A 14,301-nucleotide genomic window follows, 5' to 3' on the forward strand; every position below is an offset into this window, starting at 1 on the left:
ATTCAGAGATGATATACATAATCCTGGCCTTTTAAGAGCTCTAGGTTTGGTGGAAAGAGATAAACCAGTAGATAATTATAGTATAGAATGGTAAGTGCTATGCTAGAGATAAACCTAGGGTCCTTCAAAAGGGCTTGTTTTTACTTGATTCCTCTCACTTACCTCTCCAGACTGTTTAAAAACTGTAATAGATCTTAGTGGGGTCTGGAGAAAAGAAGCAGTTTGCCTAAGGCCAAGCCCATAGCTAGCCAGTAATAAGCTAAAACTAGAATCTGAGTTGTCATACTCACTGTCTCTTTCAGCTATGTTCTTAGCTCCATCAGCACTGACCTCAGTTTTCCTCCCTTGTCCTGAATTCTTACTCTTCTAAGAGGTGCCTCTCGCCTTACTCCCCGCACCACCATCTTTCCAAGCTTCTGTTTTTATTACCTTGTTTCACAGTTACTATTGCAGTGGAAGTAGGAAGACCTGCGAGTCTTTTTTTTTTTTTTTAATATTTATTTATTTATTTGGCTGTACTGGGTCTTAGTTGTCCCACGCGGGATCTTCGTTGCCCCGTGCGGGATCTTCGTTGCCATGTGCAGGGTCTTTAGTTGTGGCATGCGGGATCATTAGTTGCGACATGAGGTATCTTTTGGTTGTGGCAGACAGGGTCTTTAGTTGCGGCATGTGGGGTCTTTAGTTGCGGCATGCGAACCCTTAGTTGCGGCATGTGGGATCTAGTTTCCTGACCAGGGATGGAACGTGGGCCCCCTGCATTGGGAATGTGGGCCCCCTGCATTGGGAGTGTGGAGTCTTAGCCACTAGACCACCAGGGAAGTCCAAGACCTGGGAGTCTTGGTAGGTAGAAGTTTGTTGAGGTAGAAGAACAGTTCTTAGCGTTGGCTGCACGTTAGGATTGCTTACAGAGCTTTTGTAAAACACTGGTACGTAAGATTCTGATTTTTACTCTAATGTTTGTTTGTTATTGAATATATCTAAAGTACACAAAATTTTCAGTAAAATACTCAGTGAATTTTTATATGTGTAAATAGTCATGTGAAGACTACTCACAGGGATTTACCTGGTGGTGCAGTGGTTAAGAATACACCTGCCAATGCAGGGGACACGGGTTCAATCCTTGGTCTGGGAAGATCCCACATGCGGTGGAGCAACTAAGCCTGTGTGCTGCAACTACTGAGCCTGCATTTTAGAGCCTGCGAGCCACAACTGCTGAGCCTGCATGCCACAACTGCTGAAGCCCGCATGCCCTAGAGCCCACGTGCCTCATCTACTGAGCCCACGTCCCTCAACTACTGAAGCCCGCGTGCTCTAGGGCCTGTGTGCCGCAACTACTGAGCTCACGTGCCGCAAATACCGAAGCCCTTGCGCCTAGAGCCCGTGTTCTGCAACAAGAGAAGCCGCTGCAATGAGAAGCCTGTGCACCACAACAAAGAGTAGCCCCGCTCACCACAACTAGAGGAAGCCTGTGCGCAGCAATGAAGACCCAACGCAGCCAAAAAAAAATAACAACAAAAAACAAAAGACTACTCACATCAAGATATGCTCTGGATCAAAATATAGAACATTTCCAAAACTCCAGAAGGCTCCCTCGTGCTTCTTCCTCATCAGTTACTGGCTGCCCAAGTAGTCACTTACTCTGACTTCTATTCCCATTGATTAGCTTTGTCTATTCTTGAGTTTCATATAAGTAGAATCAGATAGCATGCACTCTTTTTGGGTCTGGATTTTTTTGCTCAGTATCATATCTGGTATTCATCCATGTTGCATTCATTCATCTAGTATGTAATAGCTCATTGTTTGGATGTACCACAATTATTTATTTATTCTGTTACGGGACTTTTGGGACAGTTTTGGCTATATGACAAAGCTGCCATGAACATTCTTAGTATTGTACATGTCTTTTTGGTAGACAGGCACTCATTTCTGTTGGATATATACCTAGGAATAGGATTGCTGGATCATATGCTCAGCTTTGGTAGAAGCTGATAAAGAGTTTTATAGTTGTACCTAGGTGTCAGCATTAAAAAAAGTATTTTTTTATTATGAAGATTTCAAACATTCGCAAAGCTGGAGAGGCTAATACAGTGAACCTGTATGTATCTATCTAGATTCAATAATTTTCAAGATTTTGCTACATTTGCTTCATTTGTTGAAGAACTTTAAAGCAAATCCCAGATATCATGTAATTTTACCCCACATACTTTAATACGCATCTTTAAATATGGACATTTTCTCACATAACCGTGCCATTATGAAATTTAATGATGTTAACAAATCCTTAATATCTAAGTCCTAGGTCATAATCAAATTCCCTTGATTGTCTCAAAAATGTCTTTGCAGTTAGTTTGTTAGAATAAGGATCCACCCAGAGTCCACACATTAAGTTATGTTTCTTAAGTTTCTTTACATCTAGAGTGGTCCCTCTTCCCCTGCTCCCCCATCCCTTGCCTTTTTCGAATCATTGACCTCTTATAGAAATTGAGTCAGTTATCAGACAGTAGTGATAGTTTTGCAAGGTCCCCAGGTTTTTCTAATATTTAGCCAGAGTTGAAAACCCCTCAGATACAGTATTATCTCAGGACTATTCATAAAGAGAGGGTGAAGGGTAGGGGGTAGAATATAAATATTGTGTGGGTGATTGAAGTTATCATGACAGATTAGAGCATGGACATCTTATACAATAGAAGTGGGATGTGGCAGTAGCAATGGTGATGTACCTCAAGGAAGAGTGTGGGAACTAGTTACTGAGTTTGCATTTGTCTATCCTCATTTCACTTTATTGTGTGAATCTTCTTGTTTAGTAGGAACTTCAAAGACTGATTCTCTAACCGAAGAATCAGAGACTCTGACAAGAAAAAGCAGATATGATTTCTTCCCTGTTGAAGTTCTTTTCTTGTGGAACTGTAGACCATGAGATTTTCTTTTTTAATTAGCTGAACAAAACTGGAAATTAGAAAATAGGTCATTCATACCAATTGAGATACTTGAGGCATAATGAAAGAAAACTGTAAGTGATTAAAAAATTAAGTTTGTACACAGCATAGGGAGGAAATGTTAAAATACCTATACTGGCCAAAGGCTGGTGTGTCCTAAGGGTGGCCACAATAAAGTACAACAGGTGATGGTTTCCTACATGAGGAAGCCCTAGGGCGGTTCCTCCTACTTTGTGCCAAGTACCTTCTAGCAATTAGCCATCGTATCACTCGATTCTCTTCACCTACTAGGGCCAAATTGTCCAAGTAATCTTATTTTAACTAACTTATCAGATGTGGGTGCTCAACAGAGTTTTTGTGGGAAAGTGATAATGTAGGTCACTGGCATGGATTGAAATGGTATATTCAGTTCAGGAAACCTAGGGAAGGTCAGAGCATAGGATTTGAGGTGTTGTGGGATCGTAGATCGTCGGAACTTAGAAGGGCCCTTGGGTTCTTGGATTTTGCCCATCCCTCCCTGCAAGAAGTCTTTTTGTTATAGAGAATTTCAAATTTAAACGAAAGGAAACTTCATAACGAACTCCCACGTACCCATACACAATTGCAGCAGTTATAAACTATGGATGATGTTGTTTCATCTATACCCTCATTCACTTAACCCCATCTGTATTATTATTATTATTAATTAATTAATTAATTAATTAATTTATTTTTGGCTGTGTTGGGTCTTCGTTTCTGTGCGAGGGCTTTCTCCAGTTGCGGCGAGCGGCGGGCACTCTTCATCGCGATGCATGGGCCTCTCACTATCGCGGCCTCTCTTGTTGCCGAGCACAGGCTCCAGACGCGCAGGCTCAGCAGTTGTGGCTCACGGGCCCAGTTGCTCCACGGCATGTGAGCTCTTCCCAGACCAGGGCTCGAACCCGTGTCCTCTGCATTGGCAGGCAGATTCTCAACCACTGCGCCACCAGGGAAGCCCTCCTGTATTATTTTGAAGCAAATTCCAGACGTATCATCTGTAAGCATTTTGGTATGTATCTTTAAGAGTTAACAGCTTTTTAAATTTAAAAAAACCCACAACATCACATCAAAAATTTCACAGGAGGGACTTGCTCACCTCCAGTGTGCCTGGGGAAGGACCAGCTTCAGAGTTCTCTCAGTGGTCATTGGTAAGATTCAGTTCCTCCAGGACATGGGAGTGAGGCCCTCAGTTCCTTGCCGGTTGGTGGGTGGAGGCCACCTTCAGTTCCTTGCCACATGGACCTCTCCAGCATAGCAGCTAGCTTCATCAAAGCAAGCAAGAGGTGGCGAGAGCAAGAGAGAGGCAACAAGAAAAAATTCAGTCTTTTCTACCTAATCTCAGAAGTGACATCTCATAACTCTTGCCATATATTCTCTTCATTAGAAGTAAGTCATTAGGTCCAGCCCACACTCAAGGGAGGAGCCCCCATAGAACTTGGATACTAGGAGGTGGACATCCCTGGGAGCCGTTTTAGAAGATCCCCCCGCCACACTCCCTGAGATGAGCTTAGAGTCCAGGTCTGGCTAGCTGTCAACATATTTGCCTTTTTACCACATTATTGATGTCACTGGGGAGAAAAGGGCCTTTAACTCCTGCATTCCATTTGCCTCTATCCGTGTAATAACTGTTATACAGTTTCCTGTGACAGTCTGATAAATGTCATGTTTATATATGTCAGTAACCAGAGGCAGTTGTTAAAAATCGTAGGTAGGATAGGTTGATTGGCTCTGAGCTTTTTTTACCTTGATCAAGAAATGAACCAGTCACCAGTCCTTAAAAAAATATAGACTATGTGTTTCACATTTTGCCAGGCCTATGGAGCTACAAAAGGAATATAAAAGGATAAGAAGATAGTCTATAATTATTGTGTGGTATGGACAATAAGTGCAAAAAATGAGAAATCAGCAATAAATCAATTCAGCCAATACTTTTTGAGTACTTTCTATGTACAGAGCTCCATGTTAAGTGCTGTGGGGAATATAAAACTCATTTAAGACAACCTTCTGCTCTCTCCTTAGGAGATAATATAAGATAAAGCTATAATGCAAAGTAGAGTGGAAATTGCTCAAGTAGGGAGACAAAGTGCTTTGAGAGTATAGGATAGAGAGGCTTAGAATGTCCAAGCCAAAAGGGCCCTTAGAGATCATCAGGTGTCATGGTCTTTACCATTTTGGGGACATGGAGCCACTTAGCCAGAGAAGTTCAAGAAACCTTGCTAAGATAAGGGAATCAAGTGGAATTAGAATATAAATTTTTCAGCTGCCAGGGACAGAGGGACTTGGGTTGGAAATAGGTAGCCTTGGGTCATAGTATAGAGTACTCCAGAGCTGGGGACTTTTTCAGTCAAACTTACACCGAAACTGGCCAAACGTAGACTGTGTAACTGCTTTGTATACCTATAATATAACAATAACCATGTTTTATAGTGTGCAGAGTACTTTCACATACATTATTTCATTTGATCCTTTCAGTCTTGTAGTGAAGACAGATTGTTATTTTTGTCTTACAAATGAAGAAACTTTGAGTAAGAGTTTCTCTGAGTAAGAGAATTAGAATAATCCTACAAGGGTCCAGAACTAATAAATTGGAGAGTCAAGACTAGAACTCAGGACTCCATTGCCCTTTGTACAGCCCAGTATGTGTGTGAGTATAAGTGCTGTTTTGCTTTTTTTAATACTGAAGACATTGACTTGAGACTTGTTGGCAAGCATGACTTACTAAAAGAGCATGATACAGAGACACAGCCTTAGCTGCAAAGAAGGAACTTGGAGGGGGACCCAGGAGAACCTGGCAGGGAGCCTGACTGTTTGTGGACTCCTCCCTGCCCTTTCAGATGCTGCTTGGTTACACCTCTGGCCCCACCCATCCACCTCTCTTAGTACTTCTTTAAAACTCTTTCGGTTGGAACTGGGCAAGTTAATTTCTCAAGGTTCCTCTCCTTTTCCTGGTACAACATAGACAGAGGGAAAAAAGACACTAAATAAACTTGTGCAGAGGATGTAAGGCTTAATCAGAATGGTAATGAGAAGAGAATTGAATTAACATTTTTAGGATGTGTTTTATGCTAGGCCTTATGTGCTTAGGCACGTAATGTATATTTTCATATAGCCCTTACAACACCCCCATGAAGTTTAGATATTATAATCTCTATATCCACTTGAAAACACTGAGATTGTGAAGTTTAGTCACCTAACCTGATATGTGACTGAATTATAGTGGGAACCCAGCTTCTCTCACTCCCAAGACCGTTGCCATTATAGTGTGTTGCCTGGGAAGCAGGCAGGGTGGACAGGGAGTGTGGAATGGAGACAAAGGGAAGTGCCCTAGGGGCTATAAAATGGAAAAAAAGCTTCTTGTTGGGGTAGAAATAACAGTGATCCCCATATATGCCTTGAAGTTAAAATAGCAGCAGAAAACCTTTTAAACTCAGGCCCTTTAGTAAGAAAGCCCAGTGTTCTGTCTTGACAGCACCAAGTGAAAGAATATAGAAGGGTGTTTTTATCTTCCATTGTATGTAGTAAGGGAGGTGAGATGTACATGTAAACAGAAACTTCTAGATACTCTGGGCATTTAGGAATCAGTCCAAGGGAAATGGCATCCTAAGTTGGGTGTGAGGGTGTGAGACCTTTGGGTGACTTGCAGCTTGTGAGTGCAGCAGTACTCTGATAAGTGCACCCATTAAACAGAAACAGACAGAACAACTCTGCTTCCTCAGCCCTGCATTCTCTTTAATCCATCACCTTCACTTTCAAATAGCCAAACTTTTCTAAAAAGCTGTTTATACTCACTGCCTCACTCTGCTCACTCAGCCTGCTCTAGTCTGGCTTCTGCCCTTATCATTTCACTGCAACACCTCTTGCTAAGGTGACTAATGTCCTCCATGAAGCTGAATTCAACAGATATTTTTCGTCTTTAATTTTCTCAGTGAAGTCAACACTGTTGGCTGCCCTTTTTTTCTGGAAACACTCTCTTCTCTTGGCTCCAGTGACATAACACTCTCTTGTTCTTCCTCATAGTTCTCTGTTGTTTGTGCAGGCTCATCCTCTATTCTTCAGCTATTAAATGTTCTTCTCTCCCTGGCTGTCCCCTCTCCTCATAGTGGACACTCTGCCTGGGTGATCTCATCCACCCCATTGGCTTTAGTAACCACACCTCTGTGCACATGACTCATAAATGCATGTCTCCAGCCTAAATCACTCCCCTGTGCTGTAGACTCATCTATTTATTGTCAGTCAGGCACTGTTCTAGTTCCTGGGGATATAGTGATGAGCTAGACAGGGAGTGGGGAGGAAGAGACGAGCAATAAACAAATAGACAAACTGTCAGATAAGGTTGAGTGCTAAGGTGAGCATAAGCCAGGGTGATATGTTAGCAGGTGAGAGCTACTTTATATCGGCTGATCAAGTCTTTATAGAGGTGGTAAAATTTAAGCTGACTCTTCAATGAACGAAAGGAGCCAGCTGTACAAAGGGAAAAGGGAGCAGTGCAAAGGCCGTAAGGCAAGAATGAACAGTGTGTGCGCAAGGAACAGGAAGTGAGGAGGGGACCTGGTAGGAAATGAGGCCAGAGAAGTAGATAGGGGTCAGATCATGTAGGGCCTTGTAGGCTATGGTGAGGACTTTGGATTATTCTAAGTGAATGGGAAAGCCATTAGAGATTTTGTTGTTTTTAAGCAGGATAGAGTCTTGTTCTGATTAAATTTTTAGAAATTAATTCACCATTATTTGGAGAATGGGGACAGTTGGTAGTAGGGAGGCTTAAGGAGAGGCTATTGTAATTGGTAGGGTGAGAGTCCAGGAGCTTGGACTAGGGTGCTTAATAGCAGTGTAGAGGGCAGAGGGACAGATTCAAGAAAATTTGGAAGTAGAGTTGATAGGACTTGCTGATGGATTTGCATGTGGGATGTGAGGGAAAGAAGAATCCAGGATGATTCCAGGTGTTTGGCCTGGACAGTTGGGTCAATGGTGTGGCTGTGGACTGAGATGGGGGAAGATCTGAAGAGGAATGGGTTTGGGGAGAGAAGAGTAAAAGGTGAAGGCCATCAAGCATATGAGAATGTATGGATTTGTGATGTCGATTAGACGTCTAAGTAGAGATGTTAGGTAGCTTGTTGGATATCCTTTTGGAGTTCAGGGGGGTCAGTCCTGGAGGTAAAAGCTTTGGAAGTCATTGATATTAAGTCATGGTACTGGATGAGATTATCCAAAGAAAGGAAGGGTACAGATAAAGAAAAGAGGTCCAGGACCGTCCCTTGTCAAGCAGAGGAGAAGGAGCCAGCAAAAATGAATCAGGGAGAGCCAGGGGAGGAGTAGGAAGAAGATCAGGAAAGTGTGTTATCCTGCATCCAAGGAAGAAAGTGTTTTGACGGAGAAAGAGTGTTTATTTGTGTTAATGCTATTTAGAGGTCAAAGAGGTGACCTTAGAATTTGGTGATATTGAGGCCTTTGACCCTGAGGAACAGTTCTAGTGGACTGTTGAGGATAGAAGCCTGGTTGGAGTGAACTGAGAGAATGAGAGGGGAGGAAATGAAGAGTGTAGACCACTCTTCCAGAGGTATTGCTTTGAAGAGAAGCAGAGACGTTGGGGCTGGAGCAGCTGGAGGAAGTGAGCTCAAAAGAGAGTTTATTTCAGTTTTTTTTTGTCTTGTTTTTTAAGATGGGTAATTCTAGAATCTTGCTTCTCAAATGTGGCCTCTGGATCTAATCTGTCGGGGATCAACATGTGGTAGTACTGTGTACGATTTGTACATAGCTTACTTCACACGTGACTCACTATTTGGGTTCACCAACTTACTGGTCTACCATTTGAGAAGTCCACTGATCATATGCTTGGATGTTGCAGCAATGTCACCTTGCTACACAAATGTCTGTATGCTTACTCTCAATTTCTGTACCTATAACGGTAACAGTTTGTGAGCCAGTGCTGGTTTGTGGACCACACTTAAGAGTAGTGCCATTCTCAAGCATATTTGTATGCTGATGGGTATGAGTCTGTAAAGAGAAAAATGATGATGTAAGAGAGAGTGGGGATAACTGCATATGAAGATAAGAGGGGAGGGCTTCCCTGGTGGCGTAGTGGTTGAGAGTCTGCCTGCCAATGCAGGGGACACGGGTATGTGCCCCGGTCCGGGAAGATCCCACATGCCGTGGAGCGGCTGGGCCCTTGAGCCATGGCCACTGAGCCTGCGCGTCCGGAGCCTGTGCTCCGCAACGGGAGAGGCCACAACAGTGAGAGGCCCGCGTACCGCCAAAAAAAAAAAAAAAAAAAAGATAAGAGGGAATTGGATCCATAGTAGATATGAAAGTTTGTACTTTATATACTAACAAAGAGTCTTCATTGTAGCAGTAGGGAAAGCAGAGTGCTCGTGTGTTGTTAGATTTGGAGTGGAAGATGACGGTTTCATGTTGCTTCTTGGTGGCAAAGTCATTAGCTGATGGGAGCTGGAGGCTTACTGAAAGGGAAAAAGATGTGAAAGAGTCATTTTGGGGGAATAGAAAAGTGAACCTACTAAGAGAAATGCAGCGGGATTGCTGGCAGCATTGAGGGGGCCCGTTTGAAATTTGTGGTGGTAAATTTAAAATGATACCAGTCAATGTAGTTATATTTTCTCTAGAGATACAACTTTATTTCAACTTTATAACTTTGCTGCTTTGGTGTAGGCCTGGAGAGGTTGTTAGTTTGGTTTAACAAGGATTGAAGTTTTACTAGTTGAATATGAAGAAATGAATTAAAGTTGTTTGCAAGGGACTGATTATGAGGGAAGTGAGGACACCAAGCGGGGGCATGGAATTCGTTAAATTACTTAACTTTATAGTAGTATCTGTTCAGTACTGATAATAGTATCTGTTTCACAGAGTTGTTACAAGGATTAAATTCATTCATATAAATTACCTAGAACAGTGTCTGGCACATAGGAAGTGCCCTGTATGCACCCAGTATTGTTAGCTATTATCTCTCCTGGACCACAGAACTAGCCTCCTTACTGATCTCTTGGCATCATCCTTACCTCCTTCCATCTGTTGTCCATACTAAAGCCAAGGTGATCTTTTTGAAATGTACACACGTTACATCTTTTTTTTTTTTTTTATTTTTTTTAATTTTTTTTTGTGGTACGCGGGCCTCTCACTGTTGTGGCCTCTCCTGTTGTGGAGCACAGCCTCCGGACACACAGGCTCAGCGGCCATGGCTCATGGGCCCAGCCGCTCTGCGGCATGTGGGATCTTCCCGGACTGGGGCACGAACCCGTGTCCCCTGCATCGGCAGGCAGACTCTCAACCACTGCGCCACCAGGGAAGCCCACGATACATCTTTTTAACACTTAAATGACTTAAATTATTTGGGTAGTTTAATAATAATTTGGGCTCCAAAGGCCTGCATGGTATGGCCCTCTCCAGTCTCATCTCTTGTGTCTATTGGTTCTCCCTTCTTTGGTTATACAGATTTACTTTAGTTCTTCAAGCTCACTGTACTCCCTCTTCTACTTGGAACATTTTACTGCGAATTGGAGCCTTCCTAGACCTCCCCCAGTGGGTCACTTTCTATTAATTGTACTTCGTAGATTTTATATTTAATATGATTCTTCAGTCAGTGCTTTTCTGTTGTACTGTACAAAATGCCTCGAAGACAGTCTGTTTCTATTCACTGTTTTATCCCCAGTGCTTGTCCCAGAGCTTGATGCACGGTCAGTCAATATTTGAATGAATGAATGAATGAATGAATGAATGAATGAATGAAAAAACGAACAAACTACCCATCGACCTCATGTAGGTTTGTGATGTTTGGACTGTGGATCAGGACTGACTTTTTTGAGGGTGAGATCTGAGAGATGATTCCTTAGAGGAGGTATAATGGAGAGGAGAAAGCAAAATTTGGGGCAGAAATATGTAGGTGAGAATCCACTTATCAGTTATCACTTATCAGCTATGTGACTTCGAACCTTTAATGTTTCCTCATTTATAAACTAAACATGATGGTATTTTCCTGATAGGTTACCATGAAGATTAAATTAGGTAATAAAAGCCCTTTGGTTCCTTTCTCCTTAGGGTGATTTCTGTGACTTGCTGTTTAACTACATTTGCCATTACTTGCTGTAATCCTTGTGGCCCCTTGATACCCTAATTATAGACTTCTAGAGGTTAAAGGCAGCCAGCATGTTCTTCTGATTCAGCCAACTTTGTTAAAGCAGGTGAATAACCAACAATCTCAGGCATGTGGTTCTGTTGCTAAACCCCACAAACATGGGCTAATTGCAAGGATGCCTGGTCTCAATTACAACCTACTGGTTAGGGAAGGAGACAGCAGAGCCAGGTGGCCTCCTTGAGGGCCTGCATTTACACAGATATGCTGATCACAAATGAGTCTTATCAATTGTTTATTAATACTAAGTTCTTAAGTCCTTTCTTTCCAATTGCAATCTTGTTTATATTTTTGGGTCTGTGTTGGGTAAGGCTTCTTTAGTGAGGTGAAGAAACGCTGAAGCTCAGAGATGGGATTATTGGGTGCCAGTCCTGCCTCTGTTTCTAGCTTTCCTAAAAGGGTCACAAGTCTCTCAGTCTGTTTGCTCATCTGTCATATGGGGGATAAGAGTATCTTCTTCTCATCTTAAGAGGTACATGGGTAAAAAGTTATCCTGGGAGAATTAGAAAGACATTATTTTAGTAGCCCTCCATCATAGATAAGTGTTGAAACCTCTGTTATTAACACAATTTAAGAATTAATGACAGGACTTGAGAAAAGAACACTTGCACTGGATTCTCTTCCCTGTGGGCAGGTGTGTGGGTGGGGAGGAAGGGCATGAGAAAAAGGCAGGGTTTACAGAAATGCACGTGTCTTTTGCAGCTGAACTCCAACATGGTAACCTGAGTGTGGGACGCTGGTCAGTGGTGGTGCCATGTTAGCTTCTTTCGCCAATCCAGGTGGCACTAGGTTGACTCTCACCAAGCTGCTGGTACTCTTCAGCTCCAGACCACCGACTGGTCCCACCCCATCCTGCTAGCAGCCTGTTTACCAGGTTGGATTTTTGTTGAAGAGACCACATAGGGCAGAAAAAAATGTTAAAAATCCCTCCTGGCTTTTTTCGCCAACAATCCTGAGAATGCTACCTCAGCAATTATAGGGGAAAACATGACGATCTCCTTGCTTCTCAGTACGCACAGTGGGGCACTAGATTTGACTCTTAGGACTTTGGATATTATGGTTATCTCAGGTGTACATTTTTATCCTGCCCTCTCATTTTCTACCTTTATACTTTCTTCTTTGCTTATATTTGAAAGAGTTAATTAGTAGATGAGGGGTGGCCTGGTCCAAAAGAATTGCAGGTAATGGTTTCTCTGTGATTCCTAGTCATTCTGGTTCTCTCTGATACCTATTTTTCTGATAACAGAAAGTAATCATTGCATACACTTAGGTGAAAGGCCTGAGGGTGGTTTTTCTAGAGACTGCGGATGACCCAGTTATTTCAGTTTGATCTACAAGTTTCATTGACTCTTTTCTCTGTCATCTCCATTCCATTCTTAAGCTTGCCCATTCAGAGAATTTTCAGATCCTGCATTTCTGTTCTAAAATTTCCACTTAAATTTTTTTCAATTTCTCTGCTTTTAATAGATGTTATAATAGCTGCTTTAATATCCTTGTCTGATAATTCCAACATCTGGGTCATCTTAGAGTTGCCGTCTCCTGATTGTCTTTTCTCTTGCAAATGGGTTTAGTTCTTTTAGTTCTTTATGTAATTTGGGATTGTGCCCTGGACATGGGTGCATGTGAATGTTATGTTGTGGAGACTCTGGCTTCTGTTGATGTTTTTGTTTTAGCAGATAGTTAAGTTGGTTAGACTCAAAATTGCACGTTCTGTCTCACCTGTGGTGGGTGGCAGTTCAAATCTCAGTCCAGTTCTTTTGTCCTTAGCTGAGGTCCTTGGACTCTGCCCCATGTGGACATGGTTCAGGGGTCAGCTGGAGATTGGGCAGAGTGTCTCACAGAACCTAGGCTCTCCATCTCAGGCTCTCTTCTTTCTTCTTCTTGTCTGTGGCTTCTCTGGTCTCTCTGCCTTCTGGACAGAAAGTCTAGGGTTTAATTTTTAATTGGATCTTCAGCTGGACAACCCTCAGGTCAAAGCTCCAAAAATGGGGAATTCTTCCCCTGCCAGTCCCTTCTTCCAGTTTTTAACTTTTCTAAAATCTGCCAGCCATTGTTCACTTCAGATAGTTGTTTTTTATATTTTATTCAGAGTGTTTAGTTGTTTATCTGTGGGAGGAGTGTACTGGAAGCAGAACTACCCACTAGCATTTTTATCTATTATCAAAGTGTTTTGGTAACAAAAGTGATATACATTTAAGAGAGTTTTTTTTTTTTTTTGTTACATAAATTAACCCATTTAGGCTGCAGTGTTTCAAATGGTGGTGCTTCTGCTGGTCCTTCAATTCCTTCACTCTTCTGATGGCAGACTTTACTGTGGCGGCAGAAATGGTGTTGTAGGTCCAGGCACTACCAGCTACTGTTTTCATGCAGGAGCCACAGTGCCAAATGCCCACAGCTCGTCTCTTCATCTTGGCTTTGCCACAGAAGGAGCAAGTGTGCTTGGCGTGCTGGCTGATTTCAATTTTCTTCACCCTTTTCCTGAGGGAGGCACCATAATGGGTCCCATATTTACCCACCATTCTGAACTTCTTGGTGCGTTTAGCCATGTCGCCGCAACCTAGGTCCGAGCCCAGAGAGTAAGAGAGCTTTAATCTTCAATCAAATGAGGATGGACTGATGCATTTCCTTAATGTGGCTTGTGAACTATCTCAGGTGGACTCAACCGGGTTCACTTCAACCAGCTTTGCAGCCTTGGGCCAGTCTCTTCTCCTTGCTGGGACTCATTTTCTCCTCTGGAAGATGAGGCAGTTGGGCTCTTCCGTGATCTGTAAGGGTCCTGTTATCTCTTCTTCTAGACAGAGAGCACATGCACACAGAACCCTCACTATCACCGCCAGCAGTAATAGCCAGGAGCACCAGAGGAGATGCCTGGGGCAGTGATGTGGCTGGATCCGCTGGGGTGAGAGGCTCTGAAGGGGCAGCACTACAGAGTTTGAGGAGTTTACAGTCATCCTTTGTCTCTGGGGACAGAGGACCAGGACACTGAGGATGCAAGAAGTAAATGACATTCAGAAGCAAAGGAAAGAAATCATTTGCCCTTAGAAATAAGGAAAGGCTGTGTGATAGTTGAAAACAAATCAGGATCATCTGGAGTTCCTGTTTGTTTGATTTTTGGCAATGTATTCTATCCTGTTTTGAAGAGAATAGGCTCCTGGGCTTTATTACTATGCCAGCAAATTTGGCAGTAGGTGGAGGGGGCAGCAGCTTTCA

The 14,301-nt window shown here is 42.7% G+C and overlaps 1 protein-coding gene across 1 annotated transcript in view; it reads right to left on the reverse strand.

The window, feature by feature from the left end:
• LOC309834507 (large ribosomal subunit protein eL43-like) overlaps positions 1-13,654 on the reverse strand; it is a gene marked incomplete at its 3' end in the record, with an annotated part of 49,688 nt that extends 36,034 nt beyond the window's left edge. The window contains exon 1 of the mRNA XM_082673410.1: positions 13,314-13,654. Within this exon, the coding sequence (XP_082529536.1) occupies positions 13,314-13,637 (324 nt within the window). The 5' untranslated portion in view covers positions 13,638-13,654. The remainder of the gene's footprint in view (positions 1-13,313) is intronic.
• Positions 13,655-14,301: the final 647 nt, after the last annotated feature.

The sequence above is a fragment of the Grampus griseus genome (assembly GCF_964374135.1).
Source record: "Grampus griseus genome assembly, chromosome: 1".
Classification (NCBI taxonomy): Eukaryota; Metazoa; Chordata; class Mammalia; order Artiodactyla; family Delphinidae; genus Grampus; species Grampus griseus.